Source organism: Petromyzon marinus, chromosome 10, assembly GCF_048934315.1.
Source record: "Petromyzon marinus isolate PM22_M1 ecotype Great Lakes invasive population chromosome 10, UKy_Petmar_22M1.pri1.0, whole genome shotgun sequence".
In the NCBI taxonomy this organism is placed as follows: Eukaryota; Metazoa; Chordata; class Hyperoartia; order Petromyzontiformes; family Petromyzontidae; genus Petromyzon; species Petromyzon marinus.
Genome location: NC_133676.1, coordinates 14,518,383 through 14,540,247, shown reverse-complemented (window position 1 = coordinate 14,540,247; position 21,865 = coordinate 14,518,383). Strand labels below are relative to the sequence as shown.

Genomic DNA, 21,865 nt, shown 5'->3' with positions numbered 1-21,865 from the left:
TGTGTGATTCCTCGCGACAGGTCTGGGTAATGGGGTGAATGTGCATACAATACTATAAAGGCATACTTCATTTAATTTATTGGGCATGCCTGGCACATAGATTGTTTTTAATCAGTGGCAGATCAGTGTGTAGGTTAATCCTCAATGTGGGTCCTGCTGTAGTTTTCGCGATGTTAAAAGTGAACCATTAGAGTATATTCTTCTTCTCAGCTAAAGTTATGCTTTTGAACCTGCCCTGGTTGTTATCGATCTTTTAGCGGTTTTGGTTCACGTAGTGGTTTGTTAAAAGCACTAACGTTCTTCAACAGCCATTGGTAATTGGGGAAATAGAACTGTCAGGAACATTCTGGATACCTGTATTGTATTACTAGTTAATTTAACTAAAGCAAATTAGTTCATTGTAGGACAGAATATTCGTTTGTAAATCTTATAAGTTAATTATGCTGATGTTACACATATATGTTAATTTCTATCAAACTTTCAGTATACCGTACATTCTTTGGTCTCTACAGCTAATGGTATAGAAATATATCCATGCTATGTGTATAACGTTTCTTAGTTTAATTTTTTTTTACAAAAATTATACACACAAAATAGCACGTAAAACTATTACACAGTACAATGTTATCCGTTTAATTCAAATGTATTTATAGTCATTCTCTGGATATCGATATTTTTTTACCATTTTATAAGTGCAACAAATGACCAATTATAAAGAAACTCGAACCAGCTTTGTTGAAACATAATATGGTACAGTGATGCAACCGGAGGAAAAATAGCCCTAACAAACTCGCAGCATTTTCATCAATTGCTATTCTTCTAAATGCTCTGTATCAGAATATTTATATTCAAATGTTTTCTATATACATAGTTCACATACTGCTGACCCACTTATCACTGATCTACTTTGACATCATATTGGTCCCAAGCCAATGCACATGCATCGCATTGCTTTTACAGAAAAATACAAATGGATATAATATAGGATTATTAATTGCTGCTGCACAGTAGTCTTCAACATGTTTTTTGATGTTATACGTTGAGGCTTTACAGAATGGCTAAATCTGGTTTTCATTAACGACCAAATAGGCCCCATATTGGTTATATTTGGCTGAATCCGATCAAGTGATTGCAGGAAACAGAGAGAGGGCGAGAGGTGAGGGGTGGTACCACATTTTATAACCCTGGTTGACACATGCATCCATCTCGATGTCAGTGATCACGTGTGCATCATTACAATCGCGTACCTGAGTGTATGCGTGCAGACAGCGGGAGCAGTAGCGCAGCAGTTAGCGCAACCGCGTAAATGAACCCGGGCTGCCTGAGTTCAACTCCCGGCCATGTGTAAAAATTGGTAAATGATTATCTGAATCAGTGCTGGTTATCCTCAGGTCGACTTAGCACGTGAATTAGTAGCTGGTGTAGTGGTGTTCACATCTGCGCTGCGGCGATAGAGGCATCGGAGAATGGAGTTGGTCACACCTCCTCATGGATTGTGCTGACTTTAGCAGATAGTCCCTTAAAGCACTCGCCCACCCCACAATCTTTAAGGGAAAACGGGCGATCGTTGTCTTTGCAGTTAGACATTATTTTGTGGATGTGCAAGCCATGCGTATATGTAGTGCGTTCGCGTGCATGTGAAAAGTCTGTGTCAGAAAAATGTGCAGGGAATTTTCTCAGTGTGTGCTACAGATTTGTTAAACATTTTCCTGAACTCATTACGAAATATCTGACCACAATGGAAAATATCTACCATCAATAAAAATTGAAATACTCATTTGCAAGGTAATTTATATCCCTTTATCGCATCAAGTGTAAACTCTGAAAATAATGAAGACATTATTAAAAGCTGCCTGAATATTGTTTTTTTAGAGTGCAAACTCTAATTGTACAATGCAGTAAAGGAGAGGCTTGCATCTACACGTACAGTGCGAAAATAGTGCACGTAATAATTAGAATAAACTATTTACAGCCCTTGTGGTGTATCAAGGCCTCCACACTGCGTGTTAGTCATGGGGGTTGTTTGACCATACTTCACCATACTGGTCAGTGCAGGTTGGTGAATAATATGATGACTGGTTCATATATCCCTTGCTAATTATGATGTCCTGTGGTTAATGAATGGTAGTTATGACAGATTCGGTTCTCTAATAGTTGACTTATTACTTGTGTTAGCCATGGACCGGTATCAAACTCAGGTCGCCGGGTCCATGGAGTAATATGCTAACCATTCTGCCACCACTGCACTGTGCATGCATTACCTTAAATGTTATATCAGAAAGATCATCGCGAATTTTCATTAAAATGGTGATGCTATGGCATCTTCACAAAATCTATCAGGATCTTAACATGTAATTAGACGCTGATATTTAAGTACAAATCACAGATCTAGAATGTAAATATAAGTGTCCAGTCCTACGTTCCGTGCACTACTTGTAGAAATATCCTATCTCCTAATAGGAACTTTTTTTCTTCCATTGCCGATATATTTAATGGTTATGAAAGTGTCTTCGCTTGTAACCATTTCTCCCATCTGGCATTAATTACGTGATTGATTTTAGCCGGGCCCTAAAACTCAATCTGTGTGATACCTAGTGACACAGCTGAAATAACAGTCTCTGGAGACCTGGTCCACCCACCTGCACTCATCTTACATTTACTTGCCCTTCTCCAGCTGTCTGTGTGTGTCCCCTCAAAGCATTTTGGCCTAATATATATTTTCAAACGATGCAACACTTTCTTAAAATCTACACGAAGTTATTATTCCACGTCATTTTGATTGCATCGTCTTTTTTTGCCCCTCAGTAGCTCGGTTCTTTGCAGAGCATTGCTAAGCCCTATTTCAGAAACCGTGTTGTGTGTCTGGCTAATTTCTTCTGGTTGTTGCTTGCAATCCAGACATCGTTTGCAATCAGATAGCAGTCTCACGATTCAGTTTCTCTTGGCCATGTGATCAGATTCCTCGCTTTTCTTGAACTACTACAACATGGTTCCTTACTGGGAAAACAGCCCCATAGACAGTTCGTAATATTTACTCTGGTAATATACTTATGTTCTGAGGCTGTAATGTGGCAATTAGAGCATTAAAGGCTAATTAAGCACCAACTCCATGAGCATGCTTTCACTTCTTAGTAAGCGCATTTTTTTTTTACTACAGTATTCAGCAGTTTTGTTGATTTGAATTCCAACAAGCTCTCTCTCTCAATGGGCTGCACAGCGCTCTTTGAAGCACAACTGTCGAGTTGTGAGGATGCGACTGATGGTGAGCACCAGATGCAACTGAAGTGTTGGTGAAACGTTCATATGTCAATTCATTGCAACCTCTCCCCTAACCCTACTTTATTCATCTTTGAACATACAATCCCAACAAAAGAAGTACACGTCTGCTATTTAACAGAAACGTTTTGTTCCTACAAACCAAAGCGTTACGTTTCCAACAATCGCTTGCAAACATATGCGCACGTTCCGTGACACATTGACAGAACGAATACCTGTGCCACATGCATTGAAACATCTACAGAGGATGTGTTTGTGCACAGACCGCACAGCCTGGGCAAGTGTAGGCCCTGTGCACTGTGCAAAAAAAAAGCATCAGGCCAGGCAGCTATTCAAATAAATCCCCTCACGTTCAGCCCTGTGTGAACAGAGGTACTGGGATCTCATTCGCTTATGCCAACTCGCCGCCTTTGTGTCTCGGGAAAGGAGGTGGGGGAGGGTTTTTGTGTGTGTGTGTGTTGCACCAGTTCACGATATTCAGCCAGAGGTAAAGGAGGGGGTGGGTTGTGTGTGTGTGTAGCGCCAGTTCACGATATTCAGCCAGAGGGGGTGCAAAAGGATCGGGAGGGGGTGGTAGAAGGGTTTTATGGGTTCTATGGGACAGTGTGTGACCTGCGGGAGATTGGTAAGGCCTTTGTGAGATGGTGCGCCTGATGGCAGGAGGTTGAGGTCCTGCTGTGGTGGGTGGTGGAGCTTTTTATTTTTTTAGTGGCTTAGACAAATCAGACCTGGGCACAAAGAAACATCTCAACTGCCATCATTTCTACAAAACTCTGCTTTCCTGAATTTTTTCACCTACACTCTGAGACGTCACAAAATCAAGGCGACATTTGCAGCAATGAAATCTGCTTGGACATTATTGTGGAGTTTCTCCAAAAGCATTTTAGACAAGGCGACAGTTGGGGAAATATAATTATTCCATTGTTCACCTTTTCCCAATCATTATGGTTAAGATATCTTTAGTTTATGTTTCCCAATAGAGCACTGTACATCAACAAATGTTGAATAATTTCACGTTTCAGTGAGCATCTGACATAGAGTTTCACCGAAGTGGAGTTACAAGCAACCTTGAACTCTAATGAAAGCAATTAGCTGTCATTCCATGAATTTTACGTTCCGTTCAGTTCTTCTGCTGCATTGCATTCATCCACAGCCATTTTTGACGTTTGTCAAAAAAGTGTTGTGTTCTATAAATATTAAGGCTGTAACCAACCGTCCATTAGCATTGCAATCTGAGTGTAGAGTTTTACGGAAGAGGACCATGTTTATGGAAATAAATTGTTTCTTTTTTGCAATAAACATTTAGTTTATAACATTCCCCACCCCCCAAACAAAAAATGTTCAAGGACATATTTATGTATATCTTAAAAAGGCAATGGCATGTGTTCACATTAAAATAAATACACGCAAGTGTTACCATATTGGCACTACCAAGTGTAAATTATGAATGTATATCTTCATCAATGTGGGAATTCAGTTTTCTTTTTCGCCTAAATAACCCGTGTACTACAGCAGCTCTGTAAGTACTGATAAAAATTAACATGATGATTAAGTGACATTCCCAAAAAAACACTCGTCTTGGCAGTCACTGTATACTAATGTAAACAGATAAACAAAGAATGAATCAATTGACCTACCTACAGTGTATGGGGTGCCTGTGCCCTGCACAGTGTGTGCAGTATATTGTGTACTGTGCCACATGTGAAATTATTATTTTTGTTCAAACAAAGAGTGATGATTGGACGGACATGTGCCATTCTCTTTGAATGCGCGCCGTGTGGCCATACCAGCAGCCCCTGTTGTACGCTTCGTCACTGTGGCGTGTGTCTTTGTGTGCTAGCTCCCCTGTCCTTATCGCTGGCATGTGGACTCAGCAGTTTGTGCTATCAGAGTTCAAACACACCGTGCTTTTCATGGTAAGCAGTTTACTCACTTTCGCTTGCTTACATTCTATTAGTTGTCTTTTTGCTCAGGATTGTTTGCTTCATTTCTCAAGGTGAATAATTTCATTCAGCGGAAGGTCGGCGTATGGGTAACACGTGTGCCTCACAGTTGAAAGGGACTGGGTTCAATTCCTGACTCGCGTGCCTTTCTGTGTGTGGGGGGGGGTTGCATGGTATCTTCCTTCGTTCTGCATCGGTTTCTTTCAAGTGCTTCAGTTTCTTCCCATAGCTAAAAAAAACAACTTAACTGCCATTTGCTAAACATCCCAATGCTTAAAAATGGCATGAAAATTACTTAATTGTCAACATCACCACTTTTGTGAAAACTTTGCAAGACCCTCCTGAAAAATAATCTTGGCAAAAACAAGCATACCTTGAATACATTTCTTAATAAAATTGTTATATACTAAACAGTCAGTGTCCTTTATTTACATTACACAAGTTTAGGTACACAGAGTAAGCACACAGAGTACACAGGGTATTTTAAACCATTTATACTCAACACATGTTGACTAAATTGAAGCAATTATTTCATAACATTTGAAAGAAGGCAATAACATTTTATTGCAAGACAATCATTAATATATTGACATTGCAGATATTGAATGTGGTCTGAACATGTCTGGAAATGTTGTTTTATGTTTGCTGTGTTATTTTGAACGAAGTTCACTATTGGGACGTTTAGCACAAATAATGCACAAATGACCCGATGTGAATAACACGGTATATCTTCATCACGGTCTTGTTTTGCTTAAAATGCTACCCTCTCAAATGTCGTTATGAGAAAACATTCCCCACACTGCCAGTGTTCTACATTGCACCAGTGTTGTGATAGGACACCTTTCCCTAACACAGAGCCCGCAATGTTTCGTAGCGGTTTTGTTCAATGCATGTATGTTACATGTATGATGATCATATCTGATGTCGATTACTGACCCTTGTTCATTCATATTTTATTCTAGAATAATTATTAACCTCAGCAAAATGGTAATATGCAGTACGTGGAAAGAACAACCGCGATGGCTTTGATTACTGACAAATCATGAAAGGTTTGTATGCACAGTATATATATACTTTGAGATTTTTTTAAAAAAAAGTATTAATTATCAATTGTATTTCAACAGATGTAAACTTAAACGCACGTTGAGAGGTAAAGGTGCAGCCTTGCAAGTGCTCGCTCAGGCCACTGCTGGTGTGCAAGGGCCTCCACTCGAGAGAGCTCTGGAGAGATAGGCACGGTGCGAAAAAAAGTTAAACATCCACACAGTGGCATTTGGCCCGACTGTTTCACAGTGAACGTCTTGGGGAAACGGTGGGATGGCTCACATTGCAACAAACAACACGCAGGGAAGCTGCCGCGCATCAAGCAAAACGTCGTGTCGTGGCCCATGTCCAACCACTGGCTGGAACCCGCAGGCTCGGTGGTGATTTTAGCAACTTCGTTCGACAAAGTCGCATTGTAAAAAAAATAAGAATAGGCGGTTACCCTTTCCGGCAATAGATACAGGTGTTTAAGATGTTCAAACACCAAACGGAAACCTTTTTTTTTTGCGTGGAATCCAGTGTGCATTAAACCACACACACAGTACTCGGCTGTGAACACGCAAACAAAGCAATGCTTTGATAATTAATCGGATGCGTTGTCTTCGACACCGCTTGGCATACGCCAGAGATGAAGCAGCAGCGGACAGCCTTCATCCGTGGCCTCGTCTCACCACCACCACCAGCAGCAGCAGCAGTGTCAGAGAGCGGAGAACAACGCCCAAATGCGAACCAAGTGCCAACGACCGCGGCAAAAGGTCAACTTCAGTCCAAACAATTCCCCCCCCCCCCTCCTCCTTGATCGTCGTGCTCGACTAAAGTAGGCGGCAAAGGTGAGACAATGGGAGGTGCGGGGTGGATGGGCGCACAGCCACGTACACAGTCCGATGGAGAGTCCGAAACCCCGCATTGCGTACACCTGGCTGACAGGTAGATCGGTGCCTCGGGATGTTTGAAATTCAGGTGGTAGGGAGGTGGTGGTGGTGGTTGAGAAATGGGAAAAAACAATTGAAGGGGTGAGGCATTGAGAACGTGGATGTGGATTGGGCGTTTAGGGGTTGCCTTGGCCCTGTGTTGTTGTATGTTTGCTCGCTAACTGCACTTGCCCCAGCAGTCTGTTAAGGCTGTGTTTGTATAGGGGGAGCGGTGGGGTAGTGGTTAGCGCTACGCTGCGCTCCGAACCGAGTTCGATTCCCGCTCACGGCCAACGCCAGCAGTGACGATTGTCTGGGCCTCCCCCTAGGTTGACTCAGCCTCAAACGAGTACCCGGTGCGGTGTGTAAACATCGCCACTCGGGAGACAAAGGCGGCCGGGCGTGGTGTTGGCCACCCACCCCCTCGTGTACCACAGTGCCGGCATTCGTGGTACTCGCTAACAGCACTTGCCCTAACGGCATGTCAAAGGCTGTACGGGGGATCTTTGTAAGTACACTATCTATAGGGTGGTGCGGATGTCTTGTGACCCCCCCCCCCCCCCAATTTAATTATCTAAAACTTATAGAAATAGGTTTTACCCTTTTAACTGGCACAAAAACTGACCTTTATTCAAGGCATCATGTTTGCAATAACCACAACACAAGCAGTCAAAATGCAAACAAAAGATATAACTCTGATAATAATATTGGCACTGTCCTTGAATTTGATTGGTCCACACCCGAGACAGCTTTTCTTAGAGCCCAGTCTCCACTGGTGTTGGACCAGAAGACGCCAAAAGGCGTACGACTCAAAAACAGCGCACTATCAGAGTATTGAGGGCTCGGGGTGAGCATTAACATTATGAGACCTCCTTTGCCAGTAACAAGATATAGAAATAGGTTTTACCCTTTTAACTGGCACAAAAAACTGACACCTTTATTCAAGGCATCATGTTTGCAATAACCACAACACAAGCAGTCAAAATGCAAACAAAAGATACAACTCTGATAAAAAAAAATATGCACTGTGCCAGTTAAAAGGGTAAAACCTATTTCTATATCTTGTTACTGGCAAAGGAGGTCTCAATAATATCTAAAACTTGATATATATTGTATGTGTACAGCAATGAATGTGTGAAAACAGAAATGAATAATCAAAGGGGAGGTAAAAACAAATTGTTCGGGGTCAATTAATTTGGGGGGGGGGGTCACAAGACATCTGGACCACCCCTGTACAGTACGTGTGTACATGTGCGTGCGTGTGCATGTTGCGGGGGAGCGGTGGTTGTAGTGGTTCGTGCGTTGCATCCCTGGAACCACACGACCTGAGGTTCTTCGATTCTCACTCGATGACCCAACGGCGTCTGCCGGCAAACGTCTGAATCGTGCCAGGGCTCCCCCCATCTCGTTGCCTGGTTCGGCGTTGCAAACATCGACGATGGGAAGGCAAAGACGGCCCAGGTGTGGCCCCAGCCGCAACCACCCCCCCCCCAACCCCCCCTCTGTGGTATCCCCGGCATTGCAATCGGTACTCACGAACGGCACTCTCTGGAATGGTCAGTAGAGATGTAATACAGCATGTGCCTAGGCGGTACTTTTTAATGTGTGTGTGTCAAGGCCGTAATTATAATATATTATAATGTATGTTCAAATATGCTCAAAATGTCGTCCCCCCCCCAATATATTGCTATAATAAAATAGATTTCTGTTTATATGATTGTGGTTATGGTTGTACTTTATTAATCCCTAATCTCTGCCATTACCTACAATGAAACAAGATAAGGTAAAACAAAAACAGGGCAATGTAATACAATACACTCTTAGACATTATTGTAAAAAAGAAATAAAAAGTCCATCCTATGTGTTAGTGAATTTTGTAATATTTTAGGCAGGAAATTCGTTTTCAAATTTATATTTTTTTTCTGGGGGGGGGGGGGGGACCCCCAGACCCCCTAGAATATTTGGTCTCCCCCAATGTTGACTCCATGGCTACGGTCTGTGTGGAGCGCTGCGCTACGAACCCGGGGCGACACGAGTTCGATTCTCGCTCACGGCCAATACCGCCGACGATTGTCTCAACCGGTCCTGGGCCTCCTTCCCTAGGTCGACTCAGCCTCAAATGAATATCTTGGTACGTGGTGTGTAAACATGGTCACCGGAGAGACAAAGGCGGTCGGGCGTGGTGCTGGCCACACACCCCCTCTTGTGCTGTGCCGGCCTTCAATAAGGTGCTACTCGCTAACAGCACTTGCCCCTACAGTCTATTAAAGCTATATGGGGGGATCTTTGCCTGTGTCCACATGTTCATCCAATATCATGAAATGGATGGCATTGTGCTTGTCTGGAGTGAGAGGAGCGGACTTCTTTCTCCCAGACCATGGATAATAAGCTGTATGAGGAGGTACTGTTCATCCCTGATATGTTTTATCCAGTTGAGCACTCTTCTAATGGACATTTGAAACGATCTCGACAAAATTCTACACCGCAGGCTTAGCCAAAGTATAAGCGTCAGAGCACAAATGCCCCGATCACTTACCATTGAAAGTTCAGACTCGGGGAGCTCACCGCCTATCTCCCTCCTCCTCCCTCCCTCCACCACGACCAACTCGCACCCACCCACCCGATGTTATAGTGGGTGCTAGCACAGTTGGAAATTTCTTAATTGAATTATCTCACGTTCTCGTCTATGCGTTTGACGGCATATACAACTTAGATTTTTTTTTTATGCCTTATGACATTCCGATGGTGGCTTCTCAACGTTGAAAAGTTATGTCTGGATCTCTGTTATTTATTTATTCCACTTAGTTTGTCAATTTATGAAAAATATAAGCCACGATCGGAGGAATGTCATAAGGCATACAATGGAACGTCACAAGAGAACTGAACAAGGCTGTGCATAAGGCCACTGGTTCCTACGGTATAGTGAAGAGACAGGTGTTCCAGAAGTGTGGCACTCTCATTGTTATTGTCAGTGCATTGAGTGTGGCAACTCCAAGTGTGATGAAATGTGTAGTCCTTGGGAAGGTATGTTGAACCGGGGAAAACCCACAATTTGCAGACATTGAAGGTTTAAATTTTTATTTAAAAAAAAAACATTTGTGTGTGAGTCATTGCCAAGTTAAGTACGGTACTGTGCTGAGATAATTCAATTAACTTGTTAAAAAAATCAAGTGCCCTTAAAATATGGTTTTCGCAGCGCTACCAATTTGTAGATGCGTTGGAAAAGAGGGCATTCCATTTACTGGGTGGAAATTCCCAACTCGTGCAGGAAATCCCCTTAAAAACAAAATTAGAATATATTTCTTGCCGGGCAGTTTTTTTAAAATAATATATGAATGTTACAACCATATAGATTAGAGGAAACTACGGGAAGCTTGCGGTAGATGCATAAATACAACATGTGTTTCTCATTTACATTTTGGCAATAACACTGATGATGCTGGTTGATTGTTTTAACGTCATCGTCATCCGTGATCACTCCACTGCTAAATGAAGGCCTCAAGTTGCCACCTTCCTTCATGATCCCACGATGCAACAATCAACATTAGCACCTGCCCATGAGCCGATTTCATTGCTCTGGCGATGCAGTCGATCTCTTTTCATACACATCCCGTTCCCTTGGCTGCCGCTGCGTAATTATTCTTGACCATCGACTATTATTCCTTCAAGCAAAGTGTCTTACCGAAGCCCACCTAACCTTTCTGAAGTCATAACGATGTCTTTAACCGTGTGCATGTTCTCTAATCCATGTGCTTCTCTTTCAGTCTCCATGTAATTCCAAGCATACAAATGTCTACATTTTTAAAAACACTTTTCAGCTTTGTTCAGTTCATTGATGTCCACGTTTCTGAGCCTTGAGTCATCCCAGGTAGTACATATTAATTAACAAAAGAACGATTAGCTCGTAGGCACAATATTATGATGCTTTTAATTATTAAGTTCCGTTTTTCAAGGGCGCTATAACCCTGCTCTCGTTTCGATTTCAGACCACTTTCAGTAGCTGTCTTAGGAATACACATTCCGTGGTGTTTCTGAGCTGCATTACTCTGACGGATATTTCTAATCGTTGAGCAAAGTTGTGGTTAAGTCACCTCTGTGTTTTTCTTGTTTATCCCAAACTCAAATTCGTGGCCTTCTTTGTTAAGTTATTTGACCATTTCGTGCACTTCATTTTCCTTTTAATCTAAAAATTAAAATACATTGGATTTCGAATAATAAAATTGACGTGCCATTATATCCAAGCAGTTTGAATTTCTTCAAGACACCAAACGCGCCTCTTGTTCCGTGCCTCTCTCCACGCCACAATTATCCCATTGGTTCATTCATTAGTCACATTTAATTTACCGCTCCATACTGACTTACTAACCATCGCCGAGCAGTAGTGTTCCTTTAAGCACTAAATGGCTGGGGTTTGTTTTATCAAGATAAGGTGAACCCAGTTCGATGTCCCTTGGGTCTTGAGGATGCATAAGTTGGCAGCTCACGTGACCCCTTTCTTCAAACCAGGCTGCCACATTTGACAGCTGTTTACAATCCCAGGCCCTGAATCACACAATGAAGAAGTTTGACTTCAGATAAAATACTAGAATCAAGTTGTGGCAGCTTCAAATCCACGGAGGGATGGTCTTATACACACTGCTGTCTCTCTCGGTGATCATATTTTCCAAACAAAATCCACTGACTTTGTCCATACACAATCATACTTTTACAATGACCAACACAAGCCAATGTGTGCTTTTATTTACGAATTATTGACTGGCTTGATGGCTCAGCGGTAGTGAGCGACTTGCAAGTGGAAGATTGTGAGTTCAAATCCGGGTTAGGGGTTAACTCAGGCCATCATCCGTCCAGGGTCAATAAAATTAGTTACTACTTTGTGGAGAGGTCAGCACTGGTTGTCCTATGCACAGAGTCGCTCCCGCCGTAGGAATGTGGAGTTTCTGCCACTGACTCAGGGCTGTAAACGGGATATGAGCACCACTTAAATATGTATTTAAGCCGGAAATCACTTAGATTTTTCTTTTTAAATGAGAGGTGTACTTTTGGATCAGTTCGGAATCTGATTCACCCGATTTTCTTTCAGAAAAAAAAATGATCATCGGGTTGGCAAAGGGACAAACGGAGGTTGTCTTCAAGCATTATTAGGTCACGTCCCGATGGACTGATTCGATCCTCTTTTGCATCCAGTCATGAAGAATTAAAGATGATTGCAGGAGTCATGTTTGATTAATTGTTATACGATATATGATAATGTGTGGTTCTATGTTTTTTTTTAGTCGGCATATAGTGTCGCACAGGGTTTTAAGATATTGGGCCACTAAACAATAACACAAGGAACATCTGTATCGTCACAACATGTGGGTAGATGAGAGTAGGGTAATACTCTCACGACGTGAGTTGATGAAAAGGCAGGCGATGATTCTCGTGGTGATTAAAACGTGATGTATTATTGAATTTTGGCGTATGATTTTGCAGTAAATTACGTGTAGTGATTTGCTGAGTTTGTTTATTAGTCATATATAACTTTGATGTTACACACATTGTTGACAGCTTTCATTGTCGTTGAAGTATTACAGAGTTATAAACTCGACTAAAAATACATTCATGAATAATCTTGTTAAATGTTTTTTAAGCAATGTAAGTATAGTTATGTGCATAATAGTAATCAAGTCATACAATACCAGTAGCAGATGCGAATGTAACAGTTATGTTTAAAATTCAGGCAACTTATAAGAATGTTATTGCTATTCTCAGCACATTTTACATGGAAATTCTTGAAACGTATTATATTACATGTTCAGTACGTGCATGTTGCACCGTTTTGTCATTGGTGAGAGTTGTATGGGTAATACCTTCAGCAGTGTGTGCTGAGTATGCAGGAATGCACAATGCTCCCCCCTGGTATGGGTGTCTGGTCACCATGGTTTGAGTGTGTGGAGGGTGATGCAGATGGTATGATGTCACGATGGCATTCTGTGCTAGGCGAGTTTTCCCAAAAGAATGTGGTCAGTCTCAGGACATCACGTCATTCCCCCAACAACAGTGCTTGACTATTATACGGCGATTACTCACCGCCAGCTCACAGTTTTCTGACCGTTACTTTGCTCATGCCCGCCTGCAAGCACAGGAAGGGCCATACACTCCAACACGGCACAAATGGAGAGTGTGTATTGAAAGAACGAAAAGTGTAAAATCACTAGAAGCCTTAGAGGACTGCAGGTCCTTTCACCATGGGAGAGCCGTAAGCCGACCACTCTCGGTCTGTGTCAGGTTGACTACTACCAATTTCATGTTTGAGACAACAAGCACCAGTTTCCCTTTGCAGTGATGGAGGGGAGGTGGGTTGAGGGTCAGTGGATAGAAATGACATAGGCTTGGCAGGACACTTTTCAACATTTACCGTCAATGTTATGTTTCTTACCTTGTCCTTTAGCTTCACTAGCCTTTTATTCGGTACCACGAGAAGCTATGTTTGGCACATTCATTGCCAGGACTAATTCCTATACAAACTGCCGAGAGCTTTATCCTTGCTTTTGCAATTTACTTCTGGCCAAAAGACAATTAGGCTTAACTTGAATTTGTATTCCAAACTAGTACCTGGTAGCAGAGTTTTCACACTTGGTATGAGTTTTTGGCATCACACTCCACAGGAGGTGAATTACTTGGTTCACCGATAATAGGGATTGTATATTTTGTTTTATTGTATAGCAGGAGACCTCTAGAATGATATAATTTAAGGCGAATTCTGGTTTTACAATTAAAACCAATCAACCTCTGGGCGATGATCTTTGGAGACCCGACATTAAATATGTTCGGTTTTCAGATTTTTCTAAATAATAATTACAGCCACAACCGTATTTGTGTAAAATGTCCATCTATCTGGCCCTTGCAAAAATTTATTACCCATTACTTCATTCACTTGGTCACAAACATGAAGCGCAATAACTCTTTATTACTTGACTCGCACTGTTTGTTGCTGGCTGCTTGGCAATATGGGCCTTTGGACCTGTGCTCAGCAAGCGTGATATTAAACAAACAAATCATCTGTACCCCATACATACGGTACTGCCATCGCGACAGCTCCTAGTCCTGTACTCGTTCTCCTGCATGAGAAAGGCGACACAAATGACTACTTCACGGAAGCTGCTCGTGTATTTCATTTTGTACCCATACTCTTTGGTTCTATTCGGTAAAGTCATGTAGGTAAAAATAAAATAACAAAAAATCACGACGTTTCGGCCACAACACAAGTGGCCTTCATCAGGTGAAGGGACTGGACTGTCCAGAGGACAGCGTTGGAGTGAAGACAGCAAGCCCAGGTCACGTCCTTTAGGCTGGGCTTGCTGTCTTCACTCCAACGCTGTCCTCTGGACAGTCCAGTCCCTTCACCTGATGAAGGCCACTTGTGTTGTGGCCGAAACGTCGTGATTTTTTGTTATTTTATTTTTACCTACTTGACTTTACCGAATAGAACCAAAGAGCATGGATCCTTGCAGTCACGAAAGCTTCAAATCTAGAATATTTCATTTTGCTTCGCAGGTGCGTGCTCGATACATTAAAAAGCAATGGAGAAGTCTCACCGTGAAGGTAGCGTAATGACACAGTCTCAAGTTCCTTCAGAGCTCAGTGTAGTGTGCTAACGGAGTAATGACCTGTTGAGAAATCCTCCATGTTGCCATACCAAGAGGGGTACATCCTAAGTGCAATACGTGAATCTGTACCTCGTAATCAACGTGGATGCAAGGTTTTCTGGTTTGTACTTAGGTGAAGGAGATGTAACACAGTGAAGGTCAGTTTAACACGTAGGCTTTCGCGACCAATATTATTCATAATAAAGGTTTTTGGGTTAGATCGCGTTATTTATAAATGTGTCGTAACCCTCCACCACCCGACACGGCCAATCAGCAAAATAAAGTGTCACGTTGACAAAAGACAATTAGTTCACTACTTTAGCCCACCGGTGTGTTGAAGAGCGAATCCACAACATTTACAGTGAAGGTGTTACCCATAGAATAACAGGGTTTTCTTTTGTACGAGCATTGCATTAGGCAGCGCTCTTTAATAATGTTCCGAGGGGGGCCATTTTCGCCGATAAGAAATCATCAGTGTGAGGGCCACCGCACATTTGAAACCATTGGGTTTAAAAGCACGATGATGTGCGGTGTTGTCACGTGTTGTGTATTGTCGGGCGCTGCACGTCAGGGGCCATACTAAAGGCCACCAGGGGCCGCCAGTGGCCCGCGGGCCTTGCAATGAAGAACACTTACGTAAGGGGACAAATAGGTTAGTTGGTTCAAAAGCTAACGTCACTTGACTGTGGTGATAACGTATTCCGAGAAAGTAGGTAAACGGGCCTCATTGCAGTTTTGGGTTGCTTCTGAAAAAGAGCTATATGGCGCAGTGGGCCTTGCCTGGTAAAATAAATGAAAAAATGCTAAAGTCACTGTTGGTAGAAGAGGACGCTCTGGAGAGCCCCAGTTAGAAGTATAATGGCCTACTCTTCAAAACGCATTTGTTTCTGACCTGCACACGTCTTTTTTTCTTTCTGATCATTCAACTGTCTGCTCAGTTACATCGTTTATAGAGAAACACAGGTGTTGGCATACTATAACACTGGCAGCATCTGGTCAGGAGACCAGAACGGAAAGAGAGAGGGTGGTAAAATTGTGTCGTTGAGGTGTTATTTTGCGAATTTCAGAAACAGAACCGACGTGATCGTTTCAAATGTTTGCCTTGAGTTTGTTATTTTAGGGAAGTACGTCAAGGAGGCCCTGTTTATCAAACAGCATTGACTAATTTTATTTATGAGTAACCCTTGTTCCTCCAACACCATCTTTGAATCTATCTGCATGTATGTATGGACCTGTCTGCCTTTCTCAACCATCTGCTTTGCTCACTTGAAAATCTTGCAATTTTCTTTTTGTGTGGGAAACTAGTCGACAATAATATAACAATATACTTGGCCCCTAGCAAATCCCTAATGTGAATCACCACATGTGTTTTTCCAGAAAGCTTGGCTGGTATTAATCCACAAGAGGGCTGTACTCAGGGTGTACCCAACAGTCTAGTCCAGTGTGGTACTGCCACATTGAGCCGTGCTTTGGAGCCATAGATAGAATTGGCTTCGCCTAAAATAGTGATGATTTCAGTGAGAGTGACCCTGTCCATAATAGAGGTAAATAAATGTGTCGTTAAACCCACCACCACCCGACACAGCCAATTAGTAAGGTTTGTCACTTAAACAAAACATGTCAATTTGGTACTAGTTCAAGACACCGGTGTGTTGGAGAGTGAACGCGATCTAACCCAAAAACCTCTATTATGGATGATATTGGTCGCGAAAGCCTACGTGTTAAACTGAACCCACAACATTTACAATTCGAGTATGACGTTTCACTGGTAATTACAAGCGGCCTCATCAGGCTACAGCCAGATTTGACCCTGTTTTTACAGTTGCTGGTATTGTTAATTTACAGAGTTACATTGAGGTGAGGTCAAAAGCACACTTTTGGCTAAGGTATAAATATATAACAAAAACCTGTCAGCAAAAACAAATGGAGTCTCAATTTCATTGAGCACAATTTTTAGATGCAATATTGTTTCTCTATAAAGTTGACTTTTGAGGATGTAAAGGTCACTGAAACTGAGGTGGACATAGCCTCTTCAACTAGCTAAGATGTGCATTATACTATTGTATTCAAAAGTATGGTCAGTTTACATGCTGGCACACTCATGTAATTCAGTGCATTGGAAGCAATGGTTGGTAGATCAAGTAGTTTCACGAAATGTACACACGCAATGGGTTGCAAGGTTGGAAGGGAGTGGTTGGAGATTTTGGAGAGGGGAGGGCAGTAGAGTGAAATGAGAATGGTGAGGTAGTGGAGTGCGTGTAAGGGAGTAGAGCTAGATGAGACGGGAGAGGTAGGAGAGTGTGTGGAAGGGAGTAGAGTGAAATGAGAGGGGAGAGGTAGGAGAGTGCGTGGAAAGGAGGAGAGAGGAGAGAGGGTCTTGAAAACCGTGAGTGCGATCTTCAAATTGATTTGGGATTGTATTTGGAGCCAGTGGAGTTATTGGAGTACCGTATTGTGAAGTGGCACTGCTTACTTCGTATGAATACTCATGCTCTCCTGCTTGTTACTGGAGACGTAAACCCAATGTATTGCAGTACAGTGTGTTGTAGCATTAAGCTATGACCATAAACCCTATTTCTAATTATCACCACTTTCATACCGCCCCCACCCATGACTCGCCCCCTTCCCCCCCCCCAATTAACACTCTGCTCGTTTGTGAGATATGATTATGTTTATGAACGCACCTGCGCACACTGTCATAGTATATACCGCTCCAAATGTCTCTGAGAGCCAGGAAAAATAATGTGTCTCTCGTGATCTTGATGCTGTGAACATTTCCATGTCAACCGAAAGGCAGGTGCATTTAATACTGGACACACACTTTGCAATGATCGACTGATCGTCACGTTTGTAATTGAGTATACATATTTTGTCTACTTTTTTAACGAGGGAGAAATACTCATGAAACACTGTGGTGCTGGAAGTACGCAGTCAGACTATTCCACCCACTCTGGGATGGTGACGGCGCATACGTCATGTGTCTAAAACCATTGGCTCATGCGTCTAAAACCATTGGTTCATGCCATATACTATAAGCCATTTTTTTCAATCTGTAGATATTTACCTTTGAAAAAAACACCCAGTATATATTATGATGATGATGATGACGAAAATTGTAAAATGTTGACTGTGAAGTTGCCAAGTTTGCGGAACCTGCTCTCCCAAGTGTTGTATTGAAGCCCAGTATACAGGGGTGCAGGCACAGCCACGGAATGCCACACAATGCGTTTTCCTGGGTGTAGGCAAAGGGTTTGTGTGCTTACTATCTACGGAGCAGGGTAAGGTCGAGCGGTGAATAAAGGACGGAAGTGCTGATAAATATATCCCCGTTTGTAATCATGCTTTCACAGAATATCACAATTTCTGCGAAATGTGCTTTTCAGTGTAACATTTTCGGGGACCCCCCCCCGTGAATCTAACCTGAAAGACTATTCTGGTAACGTGTGTGTTTAACCTTTAGTTCAGCACGAGCTAAAAATGTTTACTCTCATAATTTAGCACTTTGATGTACTGTGGGAGAAAATAATATAATCAAATGTTAAACTGCTGTTGCAGTATGTGTGCTAGATTGGAGTGCTTTGCCTGAAAGCTAGGGTAAAAAAAAGCAGTGTATATATCGACCATTGCCAGCATGGATGATATAAACCATGATTACATGGCTTACCTGAAAATGTTAACACTGTGGCTACAACCATTATGCAAAGCGTACACAAAAATCCAGTCATCTCCATGAGGTGTTACTGATTAGCTAGCCAAAGTAAATTCATTATTTAGTCACTTCTAAATGTTTTCATCATATACAGCAACCAAAAAATAAAATAATAAATTGGCATACAAAGCAGGCTGTCACCAGTACAAATATGATATACTATCCACGAATTTAAGTACATCGAGCTAACTTTCTACTGATATTTTTATTATATTTGTGTTGTTTTCCTATTTCGTTGTAATGCACGTTATGTCTACCACACTATGTCCAGTGTGTGACTTTAAAGTTCCAAGGAGATAGATTGTTTCAGAAAAATCCATATTTTACTCAAAAACAGCATTTCTAGTGTTCTTATTTGTGTGTGAAAGAAGTATAACACAGGCAACCTTACTCAGAGTTAATTTGATTTAACTTATATGCACTGCTGGGGCTAAAATGCATGTGCTGGATAAGTGGAGACCTGCATGGCCGTTGTCCTCGTAAATAATCCTATTTAAGTGAACATCCATTTGAGTAGCAGCTAGAAGACAGTTATTTCTGCAGTGAAGAGTGGCGTACAGTGGTCATATTTTAAGATAAGCCCTCGCAGCTATGAAATGGTGTCACAACAGGTTGGGATGCTGAGGAGTGATGATGATGATGATGTGTGCGCTGCTTTCAGCAGGTGTGTGCTTCCCCCACCTGCCAATGCCATCGCGTACACCGCACCAGGAACCCTTTCATGGCTCAGTCGAATTTCCAGACCAGCATGTAGTGTGCTTTCATGAGAGATATGTCTATGCATTATATATTAATGTATATACAGGAATAGTAAATGTAGTTCGTAGAAAGGCCTTATAGAATTAATGGAAAAATGCATTTTCAGGTATGTACTATTCGCATAAAAAACAATTTCTTCATAACCATACATAAATAATTCAGCATTATATTGCGATGTAGTGTTTTTTTCTGCCGTAATTAAGGATATGCAAAGTGGAAATGTATAACAAAAATAAACTGCCACGAAGTTTTCTACGTTCGTGTGACACTAATAATTTGCACTTCGGCAAATGTATTCAACATTGTACCCTGTATTTATTCTTTCCATGTATTTAACCCAGATCTCTGCTACATAAGTGTTTTTTTTTTCTGAATGGATTCCCACGTGGTTATTCATACTCTGCTCACCCGTCTATATACGTCCGTCCACTACAGTCCCATGTTCACAGTAATCTACACAATATTAGTACATTAACTGCACGTTAAACGGAGGGAGTGGGAATGTGTTCCTCATGTGCACTCACGACGCAAAAAGGAAGGCCAACGCTTGGTGTTTTCCCATGGTTATTTTGCCAAGCGTGCAATAAACCAACCCACGGCATTAGATGGCCACTCCCGATTGGCCGGCCGGTGGCACATGCATAAGATAAGAGGTGAGCCACCCGGCCTAGGGTAGTTCACTCCTGAAGCACTTTTGAGCAATGTTTACACTCGCCCCGTTATCCGCTCCATCGCTCCTAAGTGAGTGACTACAAGGCACTAACATGCCTGCAAGATACCGCAAGGCCAGGGACAGCAGCATCGTTATGAAGTAGCATTCATTTATAACACGTCATTTGTAGAGCGGGAAGACCATCGTTGTAGAATGTATTACATGCTTGTACACATTTTTTTATATATATACGATGCAGAAATATTGAAAACCTGTAAAAATTTAAATACATTTTTTGTTGTACCACAGTTGTGAGATTAAAGGTTGTTTAACCTGCCCTGATTCACTGCCGTTAATGTTTAATTTTACTACTCAGGTGCCCTCACTGAACTTTTCAAACATCTGGCAGTTCATTAGTTCAAGTAAGCCTGAATGCTGATGAGATACTGAATGTTGTAACTGGTTCAAAGTATGCGCGTGTTGAACCAATGCTGTTGAAATTATGCACTCCCAGAGGCCTATGTGGCTGGATGTGTGAAAGATAGTTGTTGTTTTACGTGGAGGGATAGATATGCATAGGGTCACTTGGATTGGAAGTCATAACCTCACATTGGATGCATACTTCACAGGGATATTGGTATAGTGTGTTTGCTCGCAAAGTAAAACGACATTCACATTGTCATCATCACCTAGAATGCACAATTCACAAGTCTCAATGTGTGAAAGTGGAAAATTCCCAAAATGAAGTGATGGGGATTTTTATTGTTTTTAACCTAGCTGGGACTCTGATTCAACACTGTGGTGTGTGCCTACAGTCTAGCCAATGATAGTATCTTTTAAAGTTTTCTTAAACAAGAAATCTGGACTTGTACAATTTATAATCGTTAAGTACCGACACCACACCCTTCCCCCTGTTTTGTAAAAAAAAACATTGCAGGACATGTTTGGACTGTTCAGACCAGGATGCAAAAGGTCCTGTATCTAATGATTGTGTGATGTGACTGTCTAGAACATCGCTGGCCAACTCCGCTTGACTTCACCCACCCTCACAGGGGGGGGGGGGGCGGGGGGTCCTTGTGCAAATCTATTCATCGGGTAGGTTTCAGCTCTGTGAATAAAACGTGTTGACATCGGGAACAGATTTACTGGAAGGCATTCGCCCCTGGCCCTCGTTTTGGCTGTGCGAGCCCGGAGTGGCTCTCTTGTGTTCAGCGCTGTAATGGGATGTGAAGTCTGATGCCCCAGAGTCGAGTTAGCACACAATTGTATACTCACATTGCCCCGTGGCAATTGTAACGCGCGCACACAGCGCAGGCTGCTTCAGCCCCGATGGATGTTAGCTGCCCCATTCCTTTTGTTACCTGCAAAGTCCGGCTGCGGTGTTTGTGTTAGTTAGGTATAAACCTTCTTTTATCCTATGTAACAATATAATAAAGTGTAGTGTAAATATGCATGCACATGCAGTGTAAGCGGGCTGAAGGTAATGGACAGAGTGAGAATGCATATCAAGAACTGGATGAAATTACACACCAACCTACAGCGGTGAGCATTAAAGCAGGTACGTACACCGAGAGCAGGCCAAGCAAGCGTTTGAACCTCTCAATATTTCCACCTCGTTGTTGGCGAGTTATTTTGGGACCGCTTTCACAGCTATTTGGCTAATAACTTTGATGCCAGCTCACACAGGTGTTTTAAATGTGCACCGCCACCATCCCGTGAATTTAATTAAAAGTTGGCAAACGGTTTGAACCATCACACCTCGTTTTCGTCAGGTTTGCTGGTGCGAATAGTCACACGGAAAGTAGAGCAGCCTCAGTCCTTGCTTTTTTTCACTTGGGTGTCTGTTTGCCAAAACTTAGCTCAAAGGAGATGCTGTACTGTATGCATATTCTGCACGTGGACTAAACTTAGACCCTTGCCCACACTTTCCATTCCTAAGC

General features: G+C 42.2%; 1 protein-coding gene across 6 annotated transcripts in view; it reads left to right on the top strand.

Annotated features, from left to right (window-relative positions):
* LOC116940850 (zinc finger E-box-binding homeobox 2-like) overlaps window positions 1-21,865 on the top strand; it is a 141,405-nt gene that overhangs the window by 84,221 nt on the left and 35,319 nt on the right. For 2 of the 6 annotated variants that reach the window (XM_032951115.2, XM_032951114.2), the window contains exon 1: window positions 17,466-21,483. The exons of the other annotated variants lie outside the window; for them this stretch is intronic. In XM_032951115.2, the coding sequence (XP_032807006.1) occupies window positions 21,378-21,483 (106 nt within the window). In that variant the 5' untranslated portion in view covers window positions 17,466-21,377. Of the gene's footprint in view, window positions 1-17,465; window positions 21,484-21,865 lie in introns of those variants that run through there. 6 annotated transcript variants of the gene reach the window in all.